Source organism: Coenobita brevimanus, chromosome 21 (genome assembly GCF_032717465.1).
Source record: "Coenobita brevimanus isolate Jiangsu-jjx chromosome 21, ASM3271746v2, whole genome shotgun sequence".
Classification (NCBI taxonomy): domain Eukaryota; kingdom Metazoa; phylum Arthropoda; class Malacostraca; order Decapoda; family Coenobitidae; genus Coenobita; species Coenobita brevimanus.
This window is the reverse complement of record NC_136974.1, coordinates 31,088,491-31,114,026: the sequence shown is the minus strand read 5'-3', so window position 1 is coordinate 31,114,026 and position 25,536 is coordinate 31,088,491. Positions and strand designations below refer to the sequence as shown.

At 41.3% G+C, this 25,536-nt stretch overlaps 2 protein-coding genes across 2 annotated transcripts; one reads left to right on the top strand and one right to left on the bottom strand.

Moving 5' to 3' along the window:
• Positions 1-557: 557 nt before the first annotated feature.
• LOC145392251 (uncharacterized) lies at positions 558-9,775 on the bottom strand. The gene is made up of 13 exons (XM_080266715.1): positions 9,603-9,775; positions 9,104-9,247; positions 8,606-8,718; positions 8,038-8,131; positions 7,543-7,717; positions 5,877-6,054; positions 5,254-5,433; positions 4,544-4,708; positions 4,267-4,361; positions 3,876-4,027; positions 1,609-1,801; positions 1,129-1,197; positions 558-668 (listed from the first exon to the last, which is right to left on the bottom strand). Exons 1-13 carry the CDS (start codon positions 9,773-9,775, stop codon positions 558-560), a joined length of 1,842 nt encoding a protein of 613 aa, XP_080122841.1.
• Positions 9,201-24,296, top strand: LOC145392138 (uncharacterized). Its single transcript, XM_080266590.1, has 14 exons — positions 9,201-9,267; positions 11,367-11,577; positions 12,502-12,741; positions 13,567-13,653; positions 14,988-15,101; positions 15,964-16,422; positions 16,897-18,162; positions 18,575-18,732; positions 19,251-19,340; positions 20,007-20,062; positions 20,671-20,792; positions 21,371-21,530; positions 21,766-21,911; positions 24,065-24,296. The coding sequence occupies exons 2-14, from the start codon at positions 11,374-11,376 to the stop codon at positions 24,254-24,256; spliced, it is 3,294 nt and encodes a 1,097-aa protein (XP_080122716.1). The 5' UTR covers positions 9,201-9,267; positions 11,367-11,373; the 3' UTR covers positions 24,257-24,296.
• Positions 24,297-25,536: the final 1,240 nt, after the last annotated feature.

Here is a 25,536-nt window from a genome sequence, read left to right as displayed (position 1 = left end):
CATGTGTTGTAAATCAGTGTTTGAAATAATTAACTTACATTTCATTTATAAAAACATATAAAAGTTCTCAACATTTCACAACTGCATAACAGTAATGCACATACATCAGACTTGCAAAAACTAGGATACATGGACTGAAGTTTGAAGAAGGAAGACAAGGAGGGGTTCAGGGTGGAGGTTAGGGCAGTGTTATGAAGTGATGCCTGGATAAAGTTAAACAGAAATCAGGCTTGGATAAAGAAAGGAAGTGTTAGGGCAATGTTATGGAGGTTTGGATAAAGACAGGATTGCTATAAGTTTCATAAAAAGTCAGATGAGAAAGAATTGACAAGATTGGATAAAGACAGAATTAAAATGGTCAGATAAAGATAAATGAGAATGACTTCAGAGACTTGGATAAAGAAAAGAAGTGTTAAGAGCCTCAGATAAAGATGGGGTGTGTAAATGAGGTTACGGCAATGTGATGAGGTGAAGTTTAGATGAAGTTATGGAGTTCGGCTTGGATGATGCCAGTGTGTGCTTGGAGGATGGGCTGAAGCTATGGTATGTGGGTGAGGCTAGGGTGTATATGTGAGACTAAGGGGTGGGAGTCTAGTGTTGGCTGGCCGCTCACCACCTATAGGCACACGTGGTCTCACTCGACTCGCCAATATGCTGCCACAGTCTTCCTGAAATTGAGGGGTAACATGACATTAAGCAGGGGCAGTAAGAAGGGGAATATTAGAGTCAGGGGAGGGAATATTACTGCAAGAAGGGGGAATATGACATTTTAAATCAAATCACATGTTGCCTGCCTTCCTCTTAAGGCATCCCCATACTGAGGTTAGCCATGGTACGCTAAGCTAAACTAAGCTCCAAACCTTGTAACTGCTTCCTAACAATTGCTGATAACAATTTTTCTTCATGTTCATTTTACTTTAAGTCTACATCTTCAAAATTAAGGGGTTAATGGAGATTGTTTCCATCCCAATGATTTCCACAGGTATCTAGGAGGCTAAAATGATCTAGCAACATAGAAAATAAAATACAGTATAAAAGATGTGACCGTATTAAAGGTGTTGATATAACCTAAACCAACATGAACATCCTATGCCAACCATTTTCAACCAATATAATATCGTTACTCACAGTGATCTGCTCTGGGTGCTGTCTTCTGTTGGCGATGTCCTTCAGCATGGCCTTCCCTTGCTCTCGAGTCTAAACAGTGAGTAAATATGTGGGTAAAGAAATCTCATAAAAAATATTGGTACAGTATGTCTGTCATGTACTGCAGCAGACATGGCCTGTACTACATTAAGAATTAGTCTAGCATCAACTGGAAATACGTTACCGATGAGGAATATTCGTATGGTTAGAGAACAGTAAACAAGAGGCTAATTATTTACCAAATGATTGTATCCTGAAAGGAATTAGGATATGACATAACTAGTTCTCTGTTAATACACCCACAAATATCAGGCTTAACAGTGATGTACAGTGTAGGCTATACCAGTAATCACATATGCCTTGGCTTGTAACCATCTATACAGTACATTCCCATAGCAGTCAGAACACAATAAGTACTGTACAATAACCTAATTCAGCAACAAAACATCTATACTCTCTCACCTCTGTAAACAGGGTACATTTCTGTGCATAGTCATAGGCCAAAACAAGCAGGTTCTTGTGAAGGCAGTGGTTGGCAAGAAATTGGTAAGCTTGGCCTCTGTCTTCACTTAGTCCTGCATCGGCTGTCTCCTGCAGGTAGCGCTCATACAACACCGCCCCTCTCTCTGCTTCACCAAGACGAGTGCTGTATAACCTGTACATACCATTATTTGGATACGGGAGGTATTGTAACACAAGGTACAAACTAGGCAGGCAATCACAAGGACCACTGACTGTACTACTGTATTAACCCTTTGAGGTTTCACGCCTGGGCAGTTTTTGTCTGTGCCAGAGTCAGCCACTCATGCTAACCCACATCTTCGTGGCCACTTTGATTGCTCTGTGTAAATACTGTACACTTTTCATGATAGAATGTTGGTTTTGGTGTCATTTTAAAGGTGAATAGTTGTACTTTATCGTAGTATGTTCAAAAAAGGAGAACAAAGAAAATAAAATGTCACAATGATGAGTTGAAGTTAGGCGAAAAGCAAAAATTTTATACCTTGCTGTAGAAAAATATTCGGCGAAAAATAATGAGGAAAGATATGTAAATTTGGTTTAAACCATGCAAAAATACAATAAATTACTTTTACAGTGATATATAGATTATGGTAATTTTTGCATTTCATTGTGCAGTAAAGCGAAAGGAAAGAGATGCACAATTTTATTTTAGTCTCGGCCGCATATTCGCTTCGCGATGTTTTTCTTTGATCGGTCAGTGTAAATACACTTTTTTATGATAGGATGCTGGTTGTGGTGTTATTTTGAAGCTGAATAGTTGTACTTTATCGTAGTATATTCATAAAATGAAAACAAAGAAAATCAAGTCAAAGTGACAAGTTGAAGTTAGGCAAAAACCAAAAATTTTATACAGTACCTTGCTGTAGAAAAATATTCACCATGAATAAAGTTATAAAGAAACAAAGCCATGAGTCAGACCTGCTATGCAGTACCGCCACACATAAAGCAACCATTCCGTGACATCATGCCCGAGCCTCTTTGTTATAATGCGTAAATGTGATTTATGGTGAATATTTTACAAAAGTTCCTGAAAATGACGATTAAAAGCGTCATCCGAATCTCTGAGGTTGGATTTGAAATGATGATCGAAATAGTCATCGGAATCTCAAAGGGTTAATATTGTATGTGGTCAAACAGATAAAATGCAATATACACAACATTATAATATACATGACAATGCTCATACGATGAAAAACTGGCACTTCTGTCAAATATGTTATTACAGTACCGGTATGTTAATAAAACAATGAACCTCCTTTCTACTACTAAGGATGCCATTTCCTACTCAAATAATAGGTATGGTAAGTTGTATTTCATTCTTTCTCTAAGTAACACATCCTTTTCCAACATAATCAAGCACCTCTCTTTACTAAGAAGTCTGTGGAGCATATGTCAAGTTATATGGTCTAGGTGCTGATGAGGGACACCTTCCAGATGTTGGGAACAACATAACTGGGCAGAGCTGCCAACTATACAAATGTCCTTCACCTCCTTGCCTATCCTCTGAAAGATAAATTCAGCCTGCAGTTCTCTAGGTTCATGTCCAGAAGAGCCTGAGGCTACAACAAAAACTATGTGACTCAAAAAACACAATCAACTGTAAATCCATCCATCCATCATCTAATCCTACGTTGCATCATGAGGAGCATGGAAGCCCGGGGCTAGGCAAGTTGGTCCTGACATTTAAGATGAGAGTGACCAGCCTCACTCATCCCTGAGTGGCATTACATGAGCAATAAACCCCAACCATCCCTTGGATATAAACCTTCTCCACTTCAATCCGATTGGAGCGCCATAATTACCCACTAAACCACCAGGTGCCAAAATTTGGTTATACGGTTACCACCCAGCATAGTAAATGGTTTCCTGGTGTACAGGAAACCATTTGGCTTGTCACTCAATGTAGAATCACCCATAGGCAGAAGGACGGGGAAAGAATGAAGGAAAGAAAGACAGAAGAGGGAGCATAAAGTCACCTGCAGGCACAAGGACGAGGAAAGAATGAAGGAAAGACAGAAGAGGATGGAAGGAAAGAAGGATGGAGGAGAAGGAAGGGCAGACACCTGAGAGCAGTACTACTTCCAGTGAGTGGATGGTGAGCGCCCCCACCTACCACCATCAACTGTAAAATCATTAATTAAACAACTAAAATTCCTCTGTGGAATCTTCCATAAAACTATTAAACTTTCACATGACAAAATGCTTACTTAGCCAGCCTAAGAAGTGCAATCCCCTCAATATCGCCAACACTGTGGGCCTTCAGGAAGCAACGTTTGGCCTCCTCCCACTTCTCCAGCTTTTCATAACTCTCGCCCAGTGCCACCAACATCCGAGAGTCATTGGGACGCAACTTCTGGGCCTGTCAGCAGGGAAATTTACACAAATTTTGTTGAATAATTTACAGAGCTTAGTACTATCAAGTTTTCTGTAATACAAGTATAACAGTTGGGACCTCTTCTGAATAACCCTAACACGTGACTTAAACACATGCTACTTTGCCCTACAATTAACAAACTTTCCCTAATGTACTTGTAATTTCAATGCAATATGGTGCAAAGGTAAGCACAAAACGTAACACAGCTAAGGGAGGATATATACCTGTTTGAAATAATAAAGGCAGTATGCCGGTAACTTTAGTAACTCATATGTCTGTCCAAGTCCATACCACGCACGGTAGTCTCGTCTGTTCACCTCTGAAATAATGTGGGAATAAGTAATTCAATCTGCAGTGCATATTCAGATCTCTGGGAACCTGATAAAATGAGAAAATCAGTGTTCTTCTGTTAACTAATATGGTAAAGAATATCAGATGATCACAAAGCAATAAAGACAAGAGAAAGATGCAATGATCAACACACATCTAATATACACCCACCAATAGCCTGTCTGTAGCACTGTATGGCTGCATTAGTGTTCTTCATCTCCATGTACTCATGTCCCATCAGTGTCCAGGCAGCCAGGTAGTGAGGGTTGAGGCGCAGGGCTCGCTGGAAGTACTGCACGGCCTTCTCGTGTTGTGACCGCAAGCTGTAGTAGTTTCCTGAGTTACCGAGACAAAGTATGTCAGCAACTACTCTGTCCTCTTTTAACTTGGCCTAAAAATCTACAACTGCCATCTCTCTAGCTCGAACAATGAGCTTTAACATGAGATGAATACTAAAATATGATGCTAGTTATGAAACAGTGTGATGGAAAGGATGGAAAGCTAAAGTACAATGTCTTGTTCTGCCACTGAGCTGTATAAGTTACAATAGGACAAAATCTCCACCAAGTTAAGCTCTATGAACTGTAGGTGGATGGTCTCCTACCATTAACCATTACAAAGCAATAATACCTCCACAGTGTAATATTAATGATACCTCCACAGTGTAATATCAAAATTAGAAAAGGGAACCCATACACCTGGAAGGGAGTAATATAAGATTGGCTGTTATAGTGCTCTTGTATTAGTTCACAGGACAACAACAGTTCTGGATAAATTATCATATTAGAGAACCTACTGTATACATTTATCTCACTCATCAACTTTTGACATTTAAAAGTACAGTATCTTTATTATACACAGGGGGGCTAAAACTAACTCACCAATGACGCAGCACGTCTCAACCCGATACTTCCCCACTTGAACAACTCGATGTGCCAGGTGTGAGAGCTCCACGCGCATCTCTTTGACGTACAGCAAGTTGGAGTATGTGTCCAGGTTGTCTAGGCGGAATGGGTCCAGAGCCTCTAGTTCTTTGAATATTGTTACTGCTTGGTCCACATCTGTCAGAAAAAAAACTGCATGAGTTAAGAGAGACCAGTGTATGGAATTATATGTAGTTTGATATGAATTTTACAGTGAATAACATTTAATCCAATATACTAAGATATGAATTATAAAAGCATAAATGTTAAGTAAATGGATGTACGGCTCACTTTACTGGGAACGCTATTAAAGAGTTCTCATACTTTCATTTTTCCTTTTATTATCTCTGGATCATACCCACCAGACTGAAAGAGCTGGAAACTGGGTTAAGAAATGATGATGATGATGATGATGTATGGTTATTATAGAATTAATGGATGACTAAAAATTAACTTAACTGCAAAAAATAATTGGTGATACAAGGTGGATCTCTAACTTGTAGCCTACAACTAAACTGAACTAAGAGCAAAAATTAAAACTACTGTACCAAACCTCATATAAATCTTTCCTAACACCATACCTCTCTGATTGTGATGTGTGATTGCAACTTGGGCCATGATATAAGTGGAGTGATTAAGGCCGGCATCTTGCAGGCCTGTGTAGATCTCCAGCGCTTCGTCATTAAGCTGGAGTTCTAAGTATGTGTGTGCGTGGAAGAGTTTGCGCATCCAGTGGTCCGGTAGTTTTAGTGTTGCCAACTGTTGGGAGAAGAGGAGAAAACTGGAACTCATTATCATCATCATCACTATCACCATCATCATATCTATCTAGCTATCTATCTATTGCCAGACGCCTCAATCCCGTTTGGGGTGGCCACAAACAAATCGCTTCCAAGTCGCCCTGTCCCCCATCATTTCACTGCCCTGCTCCCAACTCACACCCCCCTCTCTCATATACCTCTCCACCCCATCCCTCCATCTCATCCTCGGCCTCCCCCTCCCTCTTCCCCCCTCCACCCCACTCACATACACTCTCTTCGTCAGTCTTTCACCCTCCATCCTCTCCACATGGCCAAACCACCTCAGTGTGTTCCTCATAACGCTTTCTATCACATCCACATCAACACCACAACGCTCCTTTATATCATATCATTATTATTATTAATGTATTATTATTATTATCATTATTATTATTATTATTATTATCACCATCACCATCATCATCATTATCCAATCCTACGTTGCCCCATGAGGAGTGTAGGAGCCCGGGGCTAGGTAAGTTGGTTCTCACATTTAAGATGAGAGTGACCAGCCTCACTCATCCCTGAGTGGCATTATGTGAGCAATAAACCCCAACCACCCCTTGGATATAAACCTTCACCAAAAAAAAAAAAAAAAAAAAAAAAAACACCCCTTGGATATAAACCTTCACCAGTTCAATCTGATTGGAGCGCCATAGTTACCCACTAAACCACCAGGCACAAAAATCTGGTTATATGGTTACCACCCAGCATAGTAAATGATTTCCTGATGGACAGGAAACCATTTGGCTTGTCACTCATTGTAGAGTCACCCACAGGCAGAAGGAAGAGGAAAGAATGAAGGAAAAAAAGACAGAAGAGGGTGTGTTAAGTCACCCGTAAGCAGAAGGACGAGGAAATTATTATTCCTCGCCTGTTTTTCTTTCCTTCATTCTTTGCTCTTCCTTCTGCCTACAGGTGACTTTACACTCCCTCTTCTGTCTTTCCTTCCTCCATTCTTTCCTCTTCATTCTGACTGTGGGTGACTCTACACTTAGTGACAAGCCAAATGGTTTCCTGTACACCGGGAAACCATTTACTATGCTGGGTGGTAACCATACAACCAAATTTTGGCACCTGGCAGTTTAGTGGGTAACTGTGGCTCTCCAATTGGATCAAGCCAATGAAGGTTTACATCCAAAGGGTGGTTGGGGTTTATTGCTCACGTAATGCCACTCAGGGATGAGTGAGGCTTGTCACTCTCATCTTAAATGTCAGGACCAACTTGCCTAGCCCTGGGCTCCTACGCTCCTCATTGGGCAACATAGGATTGGATGATGGATGGATTATTATGATGATGATGATCATGATCATGAAGGGCAAATGAAAGACTGGATACTAATGGACAGATGGATGAGCAATTAGAATCATACTGAAAAAATAATTAAATTAATAAAAGTAAATGGCTAAATAAAATCAATAAGAAACAAAAGCATCCCACACCCACCATTTCCCTGTCAGTGATGAGTGCAGCGAGCTCAAGCCATGCGCCCCAATGCATAGGCTGGAGATACAGTGCCCGACACAGCACCTCCACTGCTTGCTGTGTTAGATCCAACCGCTTCAGCACCACCCCATACAGCCACAGCAGCCACGCGTCCATCTCGCCCTCGCTAACACTGCTGCTATGTGATTGGGTAATTATGATTCTTTTTATTTCCAAGCAGTTCTGATTCTAAGTCATGGCAATTTTTCAAATTATTTCAATTTCTGTCCATACATCTGGCACTGTAAATTGGGGAAAACTGGAAAATCTGATTTGATGGCTACAATGAAGGGTTAGTAGATATTTATGAATTAACTGGGAGATTTAATAGCAAAAAAAAAAAAAAAAAAAAAAAAAAAAAAAATATAAATATATATATAAATATATATATATATATATATATATATAAGGATTTACTGTACTGTGGTGAATCACTATAAATAAAATCACACTAACCCAGAGGTGGAAGTGGTAGAGAAGAGAGAGTACATTTTGGACAACTCTGAGTGTAGCTCCTTCAGATACACTCCCTTGTGTTGATCATTGGTCACTGCAAGAAAAGGAAAGCTCAGGGGGTCATAGTCTTATGCTTTGGAGACTTTCTAACATCTCCTCTTTAATGTTTTAATTCTGTATATGGCATGTTTGAACAGAGTATTCACTTAAAGCTGTAATATTTAGGCCAACTGGGGTAAACTTACCATTTTGGGTACTGCTACTCCAAAATGCATGTACAGTATGCTGATGCAATCTTACAAAATAAAATAAAAATCCTCCCCCCCAAAAAAAACTTGTATTCTTAAAACAATAAACTTGATGTAGAAATGATCAATTACCATCATGCTACAGTGTGTTCACACAAATATATTTTGTGCTAATTTTATATTTTTTCTGGGAGGTGGGGTTCATGGCATCCAAGTGAATGCATACTCAAGCAGCTATGTCCAAAATGATATGTTCACCGTATATCAATATTGGAAAGATACCAAAGTACTTATGACAGCAAATGTAGCCTTCAGCTTACCAAGTGTGTCCACTATGTCATCGTTCTTTTTCTTCTCCCCAGAGAGATATCGTGCGTAAAGATGGAGGAAGCGCGCCAGGGCAGTGGTGCAGTGCTCAGTAAAGTATGCACATCTGTGTAAATGTATATCTCAGTATACATATACATACATATATATATATATATATATATATATATATATACACATACTGTTTATATATTAGTTGACAGAAAAAGGTTGGACAGCAGAAAAGCTTGGAATACATTAAACGCTCCTCATCCTCCACATAATTTTTTGTATGTTCATGTTGACCTATTGTAGTGAACAGACTACGTAAGTGCATCTAATCCTTTCACCAGAAAATGTCTTCTCTAAACTGAAAATAAAAAACTGATTCATGGTAGCAAAAAATAAAAATAAAAGGCATCATCACACTGAATGGGGTAAAGATAAATATAATAAAAACTCTTATACAGTATAGAGTTATTTCATTTTACTGAACTTATGTGAGCTGTTACCTGTCATACTCTTTTAGGTCAAAGTATGATTTAGCCAGGTTGTAGTGGTCCAGCTCTGAGCCCAACTGGTCTGGCAGGGTTGGGGGGCAGGGTAGGGGCTCCTCCAGCTCAACATCGCGCACACACACCAGCAACTCACTCAGCCTGTCGACAACAAACACCAGGTAAGTAAAGCGATAAATGGTCATTAGTATATTTTATTTCAATGATTTATGATGGTACAATTAACAAGAAAAATTATGTACATACTGTAATACACCTACAACACATCAAAACTTACAGGACCCAGTTGACACTACTGGTATGGCGATAATCTTGAGAAAATCAACTCAACCAGTGACCACTGTTGTTACCTAACATGCATCTGACCACAGATTTGCTATGGCAGGTGATTACATGAAACAGGCAAAATAATATACAGAGAGTAACCGGCCACTTTTGCTGTTACCTTACGAAATACTGTGCTAAAAACTAAACATAAAAATATCTGCCATTTTACCACTTAGTTGTTTGCAGGAGACCTCGCTGGTAACACTGTTCTCTCGCCACCACCAAATCTCTCTTTACTTCTTGGAGGAAATGTAAATCTTTCAATGGCGAGACTGAGCCCGTTTCACTGACATCACCAAATCTTCCCGAGGATTTATCGCAAAGCCCCTCGTAACCCGCCATCATCACTTTGTAAACAAACGGTACGAGCTCAAATAATATAGAACAAAAAAAATACCTTCGATCGGAATAGAAACATTGTGAATGGAGTATTATAGTCATTATAAGAGGTACAGTATTTAATTTAAATGGAGTTAATTTTTAGTCATTCTAGTAGTCTGCTGGTAATTATCTTAGACATAGGACTTAATTTTATAAACGTTAATTTTAATGATACACTCAGCAAGTTGTATTGACATAACGATATTTTTGCTTTATATCAAATAAATTGGAACTCTCGCTTAATATAACATTATCTATCAATCTACTTAGGCGAATATGCAAATAGAGATTGTCCAAAGATTACGTAGCCTCATCAGCTCAGCTGGACCAGAGGTGTCAAATAAATGTAATGTCAAATAGGCCAGTAAGGTAAGGAAATTCAGCGGTAAAAGTTTAGAAAGTTTATTTGACTACATCTGGAGAAAAGAAGTAAGCCAGAAGTTTCCAAAGTGTTAGTTTGGATCCTTTATTGGTCTTCTATCACTTTCATTGCTCATTCATACCTTTACAAGGACACTGTAAGGACTTTGGCAGAAATGGTACCGGTATTGTGTTTCATATGTTAATTTAGCATCTGTCATATTGTGGAGTGCATGATTAAACTGTAGATCCCATTAGCATGTTAGGTTTGGAGAAAATCAGAAAATCCTGTTGTTAGAGTGGCTTCAGGAGTGTTCAGAAGTGCTTCATGTATTGTACAAACTTAATTCTATTGAAAAAGCTGCATCCATGCTCTCTGAAGCATTAGCATTGCTTTAAATCCTCATCATTAATGGAGGGCATGTAGCATACCAAAAAATGCATACTTGCCTCTTTTTCTGTACAGCACCCCAGTGCAAGAGTCAGCTGGTATTCTCGGTCCTTTATCTACCAAACTGATCAACTTTGGAAGTGTCATACTCTGTTTTCATTTCCTCTGACCTCCACATCTCCAAGTCTTTTAAACACTGTGTCCAAGCAGCATAAAATGCATGGTCTTTGATTTTGTCATTCTTTAGTTAGAACTTCATTTGGAAGGATATTTTTGTAGTGTCCCAGCCTTTGTTTGTTTTTTGTTTTAATTGTGTCTACTTTTTGTTTAGGTATTTTTAGTTATGTATCACAATAAAACTTTTACTGTAAATGATTCTCTCTTAAGTTCCAAAAGTCACAATGGTTGACAGGTTGAGCATATCTTCTTTCTGGGCATTGAGCAGTCACCTATGCCTTGATGTTCTGCATTACATTAGCCTAGCCTGGGGTCTTTATACCTAGCAATGGGTAATACTGTTTAGGATTTGTTGCAGTTTTCTGTGTGTCTTTTGGGTGCAACTGAGAGTGGTGAAGGTTGGAATGTTGATTGAATTGGTGTGTGGCATCATTTAATGGATATTGGTGACAGTGTCTGTGTTATTGCTGTCTGTTTTGCCAGGATGGTAATGATGATGATGATGAAGAATATGCTGGTGATTATAGAGAAAGTAATGCAGATGATGGCAGTGTTGATGATAACAACAGTGATAATTGTGATCTTCCATGTATGTGAGGTATCATGTATATTTTGACCCCACAGAGGCAGCATGGCAACAAGTGGTGGTGGTGGTGGTGGTGGGTGGGTGCCAGGCCACAGTATGCCTCCACTTGGGTTTGGGGTGGTACCACAGCAGCCCGGGGGTGGCATGGCAGTGGCGGCAGCAGCACCTTCACAACTGGCCACCATGGCACCAATGGGTCACCCCAGTACTCAGTTCACATGGCACCATCATCAGTTTATTGCATCACAGGTAATTCACAAGTGTTATATTTATTCTTTAATAATAATAGTAATAATAATAATAACAATAATACAGTGGTAATAAGGATGATGATGATACTGGAAATCACTCTCTCTCTCTCTCTCACTTTATCAGAAGCACCAGTTTTTCATAACCCCATCACTCCAGTTACTTTATTTATTTTTTTTATATATATGTTAATGCCTCTAGTCAGAGGAAATGACATTTTTATATTGTATTCTTGCTATATCTTGATGGTTTTATTTAGCTTAGAGGAGATGACTGTGGTGGAGATGTTAATGAGGGCTTTAGTGTACCTCTCTAGTTCCAAAAATCTCGAGTAAAATCATCTGGAGAGAATGGAGAATGAAAGACTGACTAAGAGGGTGTATGTAGGTGAGGTGGAGGGAGGGAGAGGGAGGGGTAGACCGAGGATGAGGTGGAGGGATGAAGTTGAGAGGTATATGAGGGAGGGGGGGGTGAGTTGGGGGGAGGGTAGTCAATTGGTGGGTGACAGAGTGACTTGGAGGCGTTTTGTCTGCGGCCACCTTTTGCGGGATTAGGGCGTCAGGCTATAGATAGATAGATAGATAGATAGAAAATCATCTGGTACCGTAGCAGGAAGAAAAAATATAAGATATCCTCTCGCAGAACAGATTAACCCATTCAGTAGAAGGTAGAAAACGTTGCCAGCTTCATGGGATTGATCCAGTCTTACTGGCAAGGTGGTGGGCATGACAAGGTCCCCAGTAGGTGTACAGCAATTAACTCAGCAACAGCAGCAGCAGCAGCAGCAGCTGCAACACTTGTAGAGGTTTTCACAACACCTTCAGCAGCAGCAGCAGCAGCAGCAAATAATAAAAGACCCAGTGCTTGTAAAATACTATTTTATCATCAGGTTTAAGTTTTAAAGCCAGTCTTACATTTGTTCAGCAGATGGGAATGGCAGGGTCCCCAGTAGGTGTGCAGCCACTGACTCAGCAACAGCAGCAGCCACAGCATTTCCAGAGGTTCCCACAGCACCTTCATCAGCAGCAACAGAATCAACAACAGTGGGCAGAGGCACAGCGGAAGGCAGCAGAGGAACAACGGAAACTGTATGAGCAGATGATGAAGCAGAGGCAGTTTGATGAGCAGAAGATGAGACTCAAGGCTTTTAATGCATCCAAGAAGGTGTGAAACTTTCTTAGACTAAAAAAAAAAAAAAGTAAGAAGAAAAGTAGAAAGAAAAAAAAAACATACTAAGCACTCACTAGGTGGTACGTGGGGACACTTACCATCCACTCACTCATTGTAGTGCTGCTCTCGGGTGTCTACCCTTTCCTCTCCTCCATCCTTCTTTCCTTCCATCCTCTTCTGTCTTTCCTTCCTTCAGTCTTTCCTTGTCCTTCTGCCTACGGGTAACTTTTCACTCCCTCTTCTGTCTTTCTTTCCTTCATTCTTTCCTCTTCCTTCTACCTGTGGGTGACTCTACACTGAGTGACAAGCCAAATGGTTTCCTGTACACCAGGAAACCATTTACAATGCTGGGTGGTAACCATATAACCAAATCTTGGCGCCTGGTGGTTTAGTGGGTAATTATTGCACTCCAATTGGATTAAGCCGGTGAAAGTTTATATCCAAGGGCTGGTTGGGGTTTATTGCTCTCGTAATGCCACTCAGACAAGTGAGGCTGGTCACTTTCATGTTATATGTCAGGACCAACTGCCTAGCCCCGGGCTCCTATGCCCCTCATGGGGCAATGTAGGATTGGATGATGGATGGATGGATGGAGCACTCACTGTAAACCATTAATTTAACTAACAGATATTTTTGCTTTCATACCTAGCAATTATTGTGGTGTATGCTGACATCATGACCAAGTGTATTCCAAAGTTTTGATAGTTTGCAACACATGACTGACATACTGAGGCCGTGACAACAGCCTAATGTAATCATAACCAGCACAATTTTTCATGTCCATAATGAATACAGTTTTTCCTTTGCATTACTTTTCAGAGCGGTGTGAGTGCAGACACCATGATTGAAAGCATCCTGGGCAGCAAAGACACTGTCAAGCCAAGGTCACCACAACCACCAAAAAAGGTTTAGTATTGGACCTTTATGTGCAACAGAGCTTTCATATGCTTAATAAATTTGTCTGATAGGAAGCTGAATAATACTGTCTGATAGTAGCCAGAATAAGATGAGTAAATTATTCTAACAGAAGACAGAATAAGATTGAGTTGTTATTGTATGAGGTGATTGAATGGGTAATCCTTTGTTGGAGTAGGATAAAACTGTATGATTATAACCAGAATTGAGTTGTCATTGTAATGGAGGATGTAACGGAGAGATTTTTGTCAGCTGACAGTACCCAGAAGTTTTCCCTAAAATGAATGAAATTCCCTGGAAATACCATGACTATAATTAAGAAATGACACATCTTAAAATAGGATAATTTTTTTTGACTTCCAAGTTACTCATTCTGGTAAGCAATATTATTTCATGGTAGCCTAAATATAGTAAAAAAGCTGCTGCATGACAGTTTTGTGATACCAACTCTAACTTGTGGAGGTGAAACATGAAGCTTGTTTGAAGGACACAAGTTAAAAGTGAGGGCAGTGGGAATGAGTTATTTGAGAGGAGCACGTGGAGTTACTTGGAGAGACAGACCGACAAATGAGGAAGTGAAGGAGTGTTGTGGTGTGGATGTGGATGTGATAGAAAGCATTAGGAGAAATAAATTGAGATGGTTTGACCATGTGGAGAGGATGGAGAGCGAGAGACTAATGAGGAGAGAGTATGTGAGTGAGGTGGATGGGGGGAGAGGGAGGGGGAGGCCAGGATGAGATGGAGGGATGGAGTGGAGAGGTATATGAGGGAGGGGGATGTGAGCTTGGGGGAGGACAATGAAATGGCAGAGGACAGGGTGACATGGAGGAGATTTGTTTGTGGCCACCCTTTATGCTTTTAAGGCATCCGGCAATAGATAGACAGATAGATAGATAGATAGAGACTGAATATAGTATAGTAAAAAATTGTATGCATAGAAAGGAAAGTGTTATATAAGATCATTTTCAACCCTCAGATTACTAGAATACTGTATTCACTTTGCTAAGCAAAAAAATAAAAGTGTAACGTAGGGTTACATCAGGTAACTTTGAACCTACTGACCGCAAAAACTATCTCAGTTTAACATATAAATGATAGTTAAGGGTGTCTGTGGAAATAGCTGGCCTGAATTAAATCTTGCAATATCCAGAATAACAAGGAAGAAGTGTTTACAGTGATGATGAAAGTGATAATGATGGTGTTTTGGATGGTGATGATGATGAGAGTAGTGATGTTAATGATGATAATGATGAAAGTGAGGATGTTGATGATGATGATGATGATGTATTCTGGACTGCCCCTTACCCTGCCATCCTCGCTTTCAGACTCAGAGTGGTGGGAATGAGAACCAGCTGCCAGCATCTCATCCCAAACAGGGCAGTGCTGTGGACTGGACTAAAATGGACAACATGAACCAACTGTTCGCACCAGAGTCACAGGTTGGTTAGAGAAAGGCCAAATATCAAGTGCCTCTTCACTATGTAAGGTGGTGTTAGAGAGGGATGCCTCCATGTAGTGGCACGAGTATGACCGGACAGATCCATTGCCCGGGTATACGAATGTCCCTCAACTCCTTCCCTATCTTCCAAAAGGTGGATTGTGGACCACTGCAGGAGGGCAAATTCAGCCTGCAGTCCACTAGGTTCACATTCAAATGAGCCTGGGGTTGCAACTACTTTGACTACTATGTAAGGTCTACCCTAAGCTGAATGCAGTGTGCAGGATAACAGATTAGTGGAGACAATTTCCAACTCACTGTCTGTCCAGTCTTTCCCAGGCTTGATATAATTTTTTGGATGTGACAAGAATAAAATGTAAAAGTCATCACCATATTGAATGTGTTACTGGAAACTGGTTGAGACCCTTTCAGTATAAAGGGTTCATGTATAAGAAGTCTGACCTATGCACAGTGTCAAATATAAAAAAAGAGTATGTGTAGGTGAATGTGTAGATATGTAGAGATATCAGAGTTCACAGTGGTGGAGTGGAGCCTTATTGTTGTGATACAGGGCAGTGATAAGGTGGGAGAAAACAGCTGAGCTTAAATTAGAACATGATTGCTGATACTGTGGACACTCTTTAGTTGACTTTGTTCATACAGGTGATCATAACCATTCCATTATAGTGATGTACCAGTTATTTTTATATTTTTGCTAATAGTTTTTTTTTTGTTGTTGTTGTTGTTGTATAAGTCAGAAACAGTATTCATTAACCTCTTCAGTACAGTAACATGTTACTAGCCAAGAATGAGTTAAGTTAGGTTCCAGATAATACAGTAATTAATGATGGTGGTATTTGCAGGTGCCTTCAGTAGTTCCCACTGGAGGAATGATCCCCCAGCCTGGCTCTGACCTTACACAGCCATCTCCCTGCCTTCTTTCCTCACCAACCACTGACTTCACACCCACACCCTCTCTTGCCCCACACGACCATCCTAGACTCCCTCCAGGCCAGGCTGCAGCAGGTCCAGGCACTCTTAGAACTCCCCAGGAAGGTAAAATGGAGGGTAAACCCCCTGTTGTACTTCCCGAGTGGCTCAGTGACAAGTCCCGAGTGCCTGAGGTGTACCAGAGGGCAGTGGGTCTGGTGGAAGGGCAGGATGGATGGATTGACACCAGCAGAGCACACATGTTGTTGCTGCGAACGGGCCTGCCTCCACCCCTGCTGGGGTTACTGTGGGAGATGGCAAACTGTACTCGTCCCGGCCAGTTGACTCAGCAAGAATTTACTGCATTGTTGGGTCTGGTGGCACTTGTACAGGTAGGGGCATTTCACTGTTAGCAACATGATTGGCCATATTTTCATTGGCTAAGGACCATTCAAAAGAGTATTTAAATGTAATAGGCATAACAGATTGCCAGGAAAGAAGTGCAAGAAATCCTTTTAAGCCAACAGGATTACGGCCAAATACAATAAAAAAACTTCATTGTTTAGCCAATTACATTACAGTATTTTATTTGTATATTTCAATAATACAGTGTCAACAGGATGTATGTTACTTATGTTCAATAATGGGTCCTTATACCTTGGAAGTTGTCCTGTGCCTAGCATTTTTTTCACCATTTTGTATTACCGGTACATTAAACTGGTGCTATATTTTTCATGTAAATACCTGTATTGCTAAACCTTTAAACTTTTGTTGATACACAGTACATCTTTGCCTCTTCCTTCAGCTGTTTTAGATGCAGTGACCATAACCTTGCAACCTTATTCTTACTTTCTCTCTCCCTTCAGACGGGCCAGGCAGTCACCAGTCGAGAAGTGCTGGGTGCTTTCAAGGAGCCATTGTTGCCAATACTTGACCACCCAGTGCTCCTACCACTAGTCCAGGATTACATCAAGCACAGGCAGCAGCTACAACAGCAACAACTACAACAACAGCAACAACAACAGCAAGCCAGTCAGGATAATGGTACCACTCAGGATTCCAGTCAACAGTTACCTCAGTCAAGTGCATCTCAGTTTAATATTCAGCAGCAGCAGCAGCAACAGGGTCTTATAACAGCTGATAATAAGAGTGATGATGATGAGTTTGATGATTTTGTGAGTGTCGGTGGAACAGGAATGAGTACCTGTAACCCTGTATTCGATGGACAGACTAAACAAACAGAACATTCTCCACCCTCACAGCCCCCTTTACTCACCCCCACCCCAATGCATCACCCTCTCATGCAGCAACAGCAACAACTCCAGCCTGAGATTCCCACCATTGACAAGATGAAAGCAATGAACCTTCCCAAAGTTGGTGTCTCCCCGGAAATGTCGCCGACCACGAGTTTTGACCACACTGGTGATGATGAATTTGATGAGTTCCAGAGCGCTGGCGTATCTGTCGGAGCGTCATCGACTTTTACGGGTTTTGTATCAGGGACAGGTAAAACTTCAGCACCCCAGGAAACACCTAACTTGATGCCTCTGCAGCCGGAGGAATCGGGGAATGTTGGAGATAAATATGCAGTTTTCCGAGAGCTTGAGACGTCTGCAGACCCACCATCATCTTTGAACCTCACTCAACCAGCAGCAAGTGAATCTGACTTGGCTGGAAATGTGGATGACAGTTTTGGTGATTTCTGCAGTAGTGAGCCTGTGAATCCATCTCATCCCCAGTCCTCGTGCTCTTCAGTCCTTAGAGTATCCTCAGCGATCCCAGGTACTGCATCCTTCCCTCCGATCCTTCCTCAAACCACTACAGGGTCAGGCACCAACAATACATCCCCAATTAGCTTTGAGATCTACAGCACACCCCCAGAGGCCCTCCCAGAGACCAATGTTGATGGGTATTTTGAGGCAGACTTTGGTAGCGTCTTTGATAAACCAGCAGCGAAGGCCCCCGACAACTATGCAGACATTCATGAGGCCATGAAACGAGCAGAGCAGGAACAGAGGCGGAAGGCGGAGAGCGAGTGGAATGATCCATTTGGGGAATTTGAGGAGGCCCCAAGTCTGAGTGCTGCTAACAGCTCGTTCCAGCCTGGCCCACCAGATGTTCCTCAGCTCAATGTAAGTTCAATCATGCATTATGTGTATGTCATACAGTAGTGAATGTATAATGATTACTCATTATTTTTTGTAATTTATTAGTACCGGTATTAACAAAAAATATTTGAGCCACATTTCTTTAATGATTTGTGTTAATCATAATGTGAGAAAAATAGATGTGGACAGGAGGAAATATAATTACTGAAGTGATGAGAGTAATAGTGTAATAGTTTCAGATGATACATAATTGTGTCAGGAGGCTGGTTTTGTAGATTGGTCTGTGTGACAGTAGTCACTTCTCATCTGAACTCTGCATATGACAGAACTGTTGTCAGCTCTTGTGATGTACACACAGTAGTGATAGTGATGATGGCAACTGTAGACCTTCCTCATGGTCAGCTAACTTCTCTATCCTTACTAACTCCTTTTGCAGGTTGATGGTGGTGGTGGTGATGGCCTGGATGATGACTTTGGTGACTTCATGGGTCCGGGTGGCATTGGGGAAGTGGGGGGTGGCGGGGGATTCACACCGGGACAGAACCAGCCCTTGGGGCTTTCAGAAAATTTAGCTGAAACTCAGTCTGTCGCCAGGTGAGGATTGCAGTGTATTTGTGGCTAACTGTTTTGTTTGTATGGATGCTTATATGGTAGTTAGAAAATCATTGACCAATGGATTGCACTACTGGATATATATTTAGTATTTGTTTTCAGTGTTTATGTCTAACAGAGCAAAAAGCCCTCTGCTGGCGTTATATGTTTAGGGTATGGTTTTCAGGAGTGGCATAATAAAGCATCTACCGAACAATGGATGTCTTACATAATCTGGTGTGTGTGATATAGTAAGGTACTGGAATGTGGTAAGTGAGGGTGTTCAAACTACAAAATCCCATTCTCCTGTCATGCATCTCTCTTGGCTGGATTCTTAATTGCTTGAATGTGACATAGTGAACGTAAGCACATATTATCCCACATCTGTTTGTGATAATGTGCACCTTTGTCCACTCTGTATCAAACATTGCGACTCCAGCAACGAGAGAGGAAGGAGAGGTAAATGGACTACCGTATTTGGCTGTACATCACACTGAATTACCATCACTTTCCATACCCAGCCTTGAATTGCCTGGCCTGGAGGTGACTGTTGGAATGGACTGTCAAGGTAATGGGTCCAACCAGTCACCGGACCTCACTCTCCAGCACAGGTTAGTAATGAGAATGATATTTTGTTTTTTGACTTGTTTTTAATGTTACAGTCCCAGGATTGTCTTTGGTTAATGTGATGAATGGATGGATTCTTGACCTTTAGCTAATTTTGATATGTCTCCAAGTTCACTGAAATGTGAACCCAGTGGACTGCAGACTACAGTTGTGTTTTTCCAGCAGTCACCATCATCCTTCTAAGGAATAGGGAATGAGCTAAGGGACATATGTACCGTACAGTCAGGCATTGAAGCCACCTAATTATATTGATGCCACAACATGATTGTGTCTTGCCAGCACTGGCCAAATTATAACAGAGATATAGTATTGCACTGCATATTGATATACAGTACAGGGTATTTGAAAATTATTATAAAATTAAATGTGTTGTCACTGCAGGAATGATTGCACTATTAAGGAGCAACTGCAAGCCCACAAACAATTCTCCTTCATGACACCATATCTTCCACCATTGGGCTGCTCTCCCTCCAGCTTACATCAGTCTCATATATATATCTCTCCATCTTATCTCTCCACCTTATCCTCAGTCTTCCTCCACCTCACTCACATACATATCCCTGCCCTTGTTAGTCTCTTACATACTTTTCATTTACTGTCTAATACTTTAAAATTCCTAAAGGTGTGCTATAAATTTGTTGTTATTGTAGGAATGATGGCAGTGTTGAGGACCAGCTGCGAGGTCTGTCCCTGGACCCCACACCAGGTCAGTACAGTACAGTAAGCATGTTTCTTAAGCCTGTATTCTCATTGGATAAGGGGGTTCTGTAGCACCTCCTCTTACTCAGTTTATTTGTAGATGTAACTGGTTAGTATCCTTTTGTAAGTTAATTATGCAATTAACTAGTTAGTATCCTTTTGTATGTCAATTATGCAGTTAACTGGTTAGTATCCTTTTGTATGTTAATTATGTGAAGTACTGTATGTTGATATTAGAATGATTTCAATGATGCAGAATGAGACAGCAAAGTATAATAGTTGAAATAAATCACTTAAGAAGTGGTGTTTGAGGGCCTCTGTAACCAACAAGAATTCTCTCCTTGGACTCATATTTTTGTTTGTTATTTATGAAGTCTATGGTGAAGTAAAGGTAACATAAACAAGTTAGAGAATGCAAAATTATTTCATGCAAAATACATCTAAGTTAATGAGAATAGACCTTTCAGCTGTGTACTCAGTGATGATGATGATGATGATGATGATGATGATGATGATGATGATGATGATGATGATGATGACAGTAGTGATGATGACAATGATGCTGATGATGATGATGAAAATGATGCTGATGATGATGACTGTGTATTTCCTTAGGGAATAATGGTGTTGGCAAGAGCAGTGTTGGTGTTATGAGCCAGCCATCGCCAGCAGGACTGGACACCTTTTCTGGTGGGCTGGTGGATAGATATAGCAGCATCAGGGATGAGGCTGCAAAGGTGAGGCACAGAATTATTGTACTGCAAATAGATATGTTGATTTGTATGTTTAAAAAGAGTGTTGTTCTCAAGCCGTGTATTACTAGGAAATAGGATGGTAATGATGATGATAGTAGTAGTAGTAATGGTAGAAAGTTATAGCCCTACTAGAACAGCCCAGTGGACTGCAGGTTGAAGTTGCTCTCATCCTGCTGTCAGTCATCCTCCATTTGGAGGATAGGGAGGAAGTTAAGGAGTGTTTGTGTACCGTAACCAGGCAGTGAGTCATGATTATATCAATGCCACCACTTGGACACATCCCTCTTTCAGCACTGACATTGATGGTTGTTATTCTTGTTGTTGTGGTTGTAGCCCCAGGCTCATCTGGATATGAACCTGTTAAACTGCAGACTGAAGTTGACAATGATGATGATAAACTGTAACACATACCCTGTGGTAAAACATCTGTTTTATGTTATGGTATTGTATTAGGGTGAGATAATAAATAATAAGCTCACACAGTATACAAAAGCACCTATCTTATAAAAGTCCAAAGAGCACAGTAAAACAACCATTGTATATAATCACATCAGGGTGAGAGCCAACATGATGAGGCACACACGGGGTCCTGGGAGCGCTGCCTGACTGGCTGCATTGGCCTCCTCTCTCCTGCCGCAGAAACTCTAGACAAGCTCAACACATCACCGCATCTCAAGGCACAGGTCCTTGATACCTCACAGATGCTACAGTACTTGGCAGGTAGGTTATATGTTGGTTGAGTTATATGCATGTGTTAAGCATGGATGTATGTGTCATAAGTTTTGAGGAAAAGTTCAGTTGAAAGAATTCCTAATTCATAGGGTTCAGAATCTGTCTCCAGTAACCTTGTCCCTGCCATTGGTACACCAAGGAACTTTATTTAGACCAAAAACCAGACCTTTCTGTTAAGTTTAGAGATCCCAGCAGTCAGAATTAAGCACTCCATTGTTGTCAGATGTCCGGGAGGTGTGGCAGGTATGTGAACGCATCGCCTCATCCAGCCACCATGTTACCACCAGCAACAAGGTGGATCAACTCCTGGTAGATGCTGCTCGACTATGGGATCAAATATCTGCTGCAGCACAAGATGCTTTCGACAAGGTGAGAAAAGAGGAATTTTTGTCAGTGTTCCAACACTGTTACATATTACTGAAATTACTGAGCTTTTCATGGTACAGGACATAACTCCAGATTGAAGGCATTGGCAACAAGCTATAATCAGTTTATTTCTACATGATGAAACTGGGCCACTTCCCTAACATGAATACTAAATCATGGTCGCATAAAATTTGATTAGCTTTAGTTCTGATGTTGAAATGATTTTCCATGGTTTCTAGTGTGATAAACCCTCCAGGCTGACTACTATGCACTTGGCCATCAGGTGAGCTGGAAGATGTCAGGGTTTTTCGTCAAGTTAGAACAAATGTGCTGTTGGTCTCCCTCTTTTATGATTTCTCTTTCCATGTTTTGTGGACTTTGCCCTTTGATATTACAGGAAGGTAGAGTCCCGGAGGATTGGAAGTCAGGTATAATTATTCCCTTGTACAAAGGAAAAGGGGAGAAAGAAGTGTGTGGTAATCATAGGGGCATTTGTCTTCTTAGTATAATAGGAAAAGCGTATGGTAGGATACTTATTGACAGAGTTAGAGAAAGAACAGAGAAATTAGTTGGAGAAGAACAGGGAGGCTTTAGGAAGGGAAGAGGTTGTGTAGATCAGATATTCATTCTCAGATCTTTAGTGGAAAAGTTTCTAGAGAAGGGAAAGAAGTTGTATGCGGCTTTCATGGATTTGGAGAAAGCATATGACAGGGTGGATAGACTAGGATTGTGGAAAGTGTTAAGAATATATGGAGTAGATGGGAAGTTGTTGAATGCTGTGAAGAGTATGTACGATGGTGCGAAGGCTGCAGTGTGTGTGGATGGTGAACTAAGTGAATTTTTCTCTTTGAAAGTTGGTTTGAAACAGGGATGTGTCATGTCTCCATGGTTGTTCAATCTGTACATGGATGGGGTAATAAAAGAGGTACAAGGTAGGGTAGTGGATGTTGGAGTGGCCCTGGTGAGAGAGGATAGTGTTTGGAAACTCCCTGTACTGTTGTTTGCAGATGATACTGTGTTGTTGAGTGAAGACGAAGGGGAGCTGCAAGGCTTGGTGGATGAGTTTGAGAGAGTTTGTAAGAAACGGAATCTGAAGGTGAATGTAGGAAGAGTAAAGTGATGGTCTTTGAGAGAGGTGAAGTCAGTGAATGTACAGCGAGGTTGGATGGTGAGGAATTGGAAAATGTGAGTACGTTTAAGTACTTGGGTAGTGTGATGAGTAAGGATGGAGGTTTGGAGGGTGAAGTGCTTGAAAGGGTACAGCAGGGTAGAAAGGTTGCTGGTTCTTTGAAAGCAGTGATAAGAAACAGAGAAGTGAGCATGGAAGTGAAAAAGTTACTACATGACAGTATTGTGATACCAACTCTAACGTACGGAAGTGAAGCTTGGACGTTGTTGGAAGGACACAAGTCAAGAGTGAGAGCCGTGGAAATGAGTTATTTAAGAGGAGCCTGTGGAGCCACATGGAGAGACAGGCTGACGAATGAGGATATAAAGGAGCGTTGTGGTGTTGATGTGGATGTGATAGGAAGCGTTGTGAGGAACACACTGAGGTGGTTTGGCCATGTGGAGGGGATGGAGGGTGAAAGACTGACGAAGAGAGTGTATGTGAGTGAGGTGGAGGGGGAAAGAGGGAGGGGGAGGCCGAGGATGAGATGGAGAGATGGGGTGGAGAGGTATATGAGAGAGGGGAGTGTGAGTTGGGAGCAGGGGAGTGAAATGGCGGGGGACAGGGCGACTTGGAGGCGATTTGTTTGTGGCCACCCCAAACGGGATTGAGGCGTCTGGCAATAGATAGATAGATAGATAGATATTACAGTGCCATGATATAATGTTGTTTGGTAATCAGTATCTTTTATCCTTACTGGGCTGAAAAAGATCAAGGCCGGGGCAGCCTCATTGGTGAAGGTGAGGTGTGTGGCACATGATGTTCATGTGTGGCATTTCTCCTCATATGATGATGCTTTAATGATTTTTTTTTTTTTCCTCACTAGGTTGAACAGGTTGAAGGTGAGGGTAGCTAGTTTGGTGAGTGGAGCAGGTTTGCTGCCAGGAGTTGAAAGGGGACATGAATCTTTGTCAGATTAGAAGAAACATGCCGTAGTTTATGTTTAATGTATTGCCACTGTGAATACTTAAATGTTTCTTCTCGCCAGGTTGAGAAGGACGAGGGCGAGGGCAGCCAGCTTGGTGATGGAGAGGTGTGTGGTGTGTGTCTGGGTGGTGGTGGGTCTGGGGGTGGGAGGCTGGTGTATGGGGGTCACTGCTACCACCCACCCTGTGCAAACCTCTGGCTTAACTGCGTTGACCTCCTCCTACCATCCCTTACACCTGTCACTCTGCTCTGACCTTTGCTGCCAGGAACAAGGGGGTAGGAGTTGTCATCAGCTTCCATTGTGCTACACGACTGTGATAAGTTTTTCACCTGATGGAACTGGGTCATTCTCTGAACTTGAATGTTGTCATGGTTGCTTAAAATTAAATGAGCCTTGGTTATGAGATATGGATGAGTCTCTAAGGCTTCTAGTCAGATCAGCTTTCCAATCCTAGTACATCTGACCATGAGCTAAGTTGAAAGGAGCTGGGGATCTTTGTCAGGTTAGAACAAATGTACTACACCCACTGCAAAAAACCTTGATACTTTCCTATATTTAGCAAGAAAACTTCAACATCATATAACTCTGATAGGCAAAAATGTCACTTTAAAGCGATGTTTTCACCTATCAGAGTTAATATTTTTTACTTTTCTACATCACTCAAGTACTTTCCATGCATCTTAGAATATGTCAGGTGAAAATATAACACTAGGAAGACATAGGGAAGAAACTGAGAATTTATGCAACAAGAGCATCAACAGTATACATCCTACCCTGACGAGAGCTCAGTGAGCACTGGCGAGTTTAGTGTATCAGTGAGTCTGGGAGTGTCCAGGGTGTTGCCAGATGTACATTAACAGCTGGATTAACTCGGGAGATGGTTGGAGTTATGCCTACCATAAATGTGTTTTCCATAGGTCTCAGAGGGATGATGGGATCAAGGTTTTTTCCGGAGGGTGTACACTTTAGTGTGATATGGTGGACTGGTGAGTTTAAAATGACATATTTAAGACTTGGGCTCCTGTGAATCACTCACAGCAAAATACAGTTGTCTGACATTAGCTGAAATAATGTAATAGAGTTTCACAGTCATGCTTACAGGCTGTGGTGACTTACTCTAAGCTGAAGAGAATTATCTGGCATTAAGTGGAATATACAGTTAATTGAGTTGTCCTGACCACGAGAGTTAACCCTTTGGTGTTTATGGGTGTGGTGCAATTTTCATGCATTCGTTACCATTTGACGCAGGTTGCATTTGCACACATTTCAACTGCTCGTTACCATTTGACGCCGGTTTCGTCAAACAATATGGCCCCTGTTTTTTTTGGCTATGGAATGATTTTGCATCCATTTCTGGGTGAGAACAAAGCAGTGCGTGCGTCCCCATGTATTCCACCGCGGCGCTTAACCCACCCTGCACCCAGCGTTGCCCCACTGCCCCAGTCAGTGTGCTACGAGCCTTGCTCGAGCTTAAGATAATTGCCCTTCACGCTCTGTAAAATTGGCCCTAATTGGCCTACAGTAATTCTTTA

Excerpts from the sequence above, each read along its gene's own strand:
- LOC145392251 (XM_080266715.1), bottom strand. The coding sequence starts at position 9,775 with ATGGCGGGTTACGAGGGGCTTTGCGATAAATCCTCGGGAAGATTTGGT. Across the intron at positions 6,055-7,542 it reads TCATCACTGACAGGGAAATG|TTGGCAACACTAAAACTACC; the intron begins GTGGGTGTGGGA and ends TTCTCCCAACAG. Across the intron at positions 4,709-5,253 it reads TGAGACGTGCTGCGTCATTG|GAAACTACTACAGCTTGCGG; the intron begins GTGAGTTAGTTT and ends TCGGTAACTCAG.
- LOC145392138 (XM_080266590.1), top strand. The coding sequence starts at position 11,374 with ATGGCAACAAGTGGTGGTGGTGGTGGTGGTGGGTGGGTGCCAGGCCAC. Across the intron at positions 18,733-19,250 it reads GAAACTCAGTCTGTCGCCAG|CCTTGAATTGCCTGGCCTGG; the intron begins GTGAGGATTGCA and ends TTCCATACCCAG. Across the intron at positions 20,793-21,370 it reads TCAGGGATGAGGCTGCAAAG|AGCCAACATGATGAGGCACA; the intron begins GTGAGGCACAGA and ends CATCAGGGTGAG.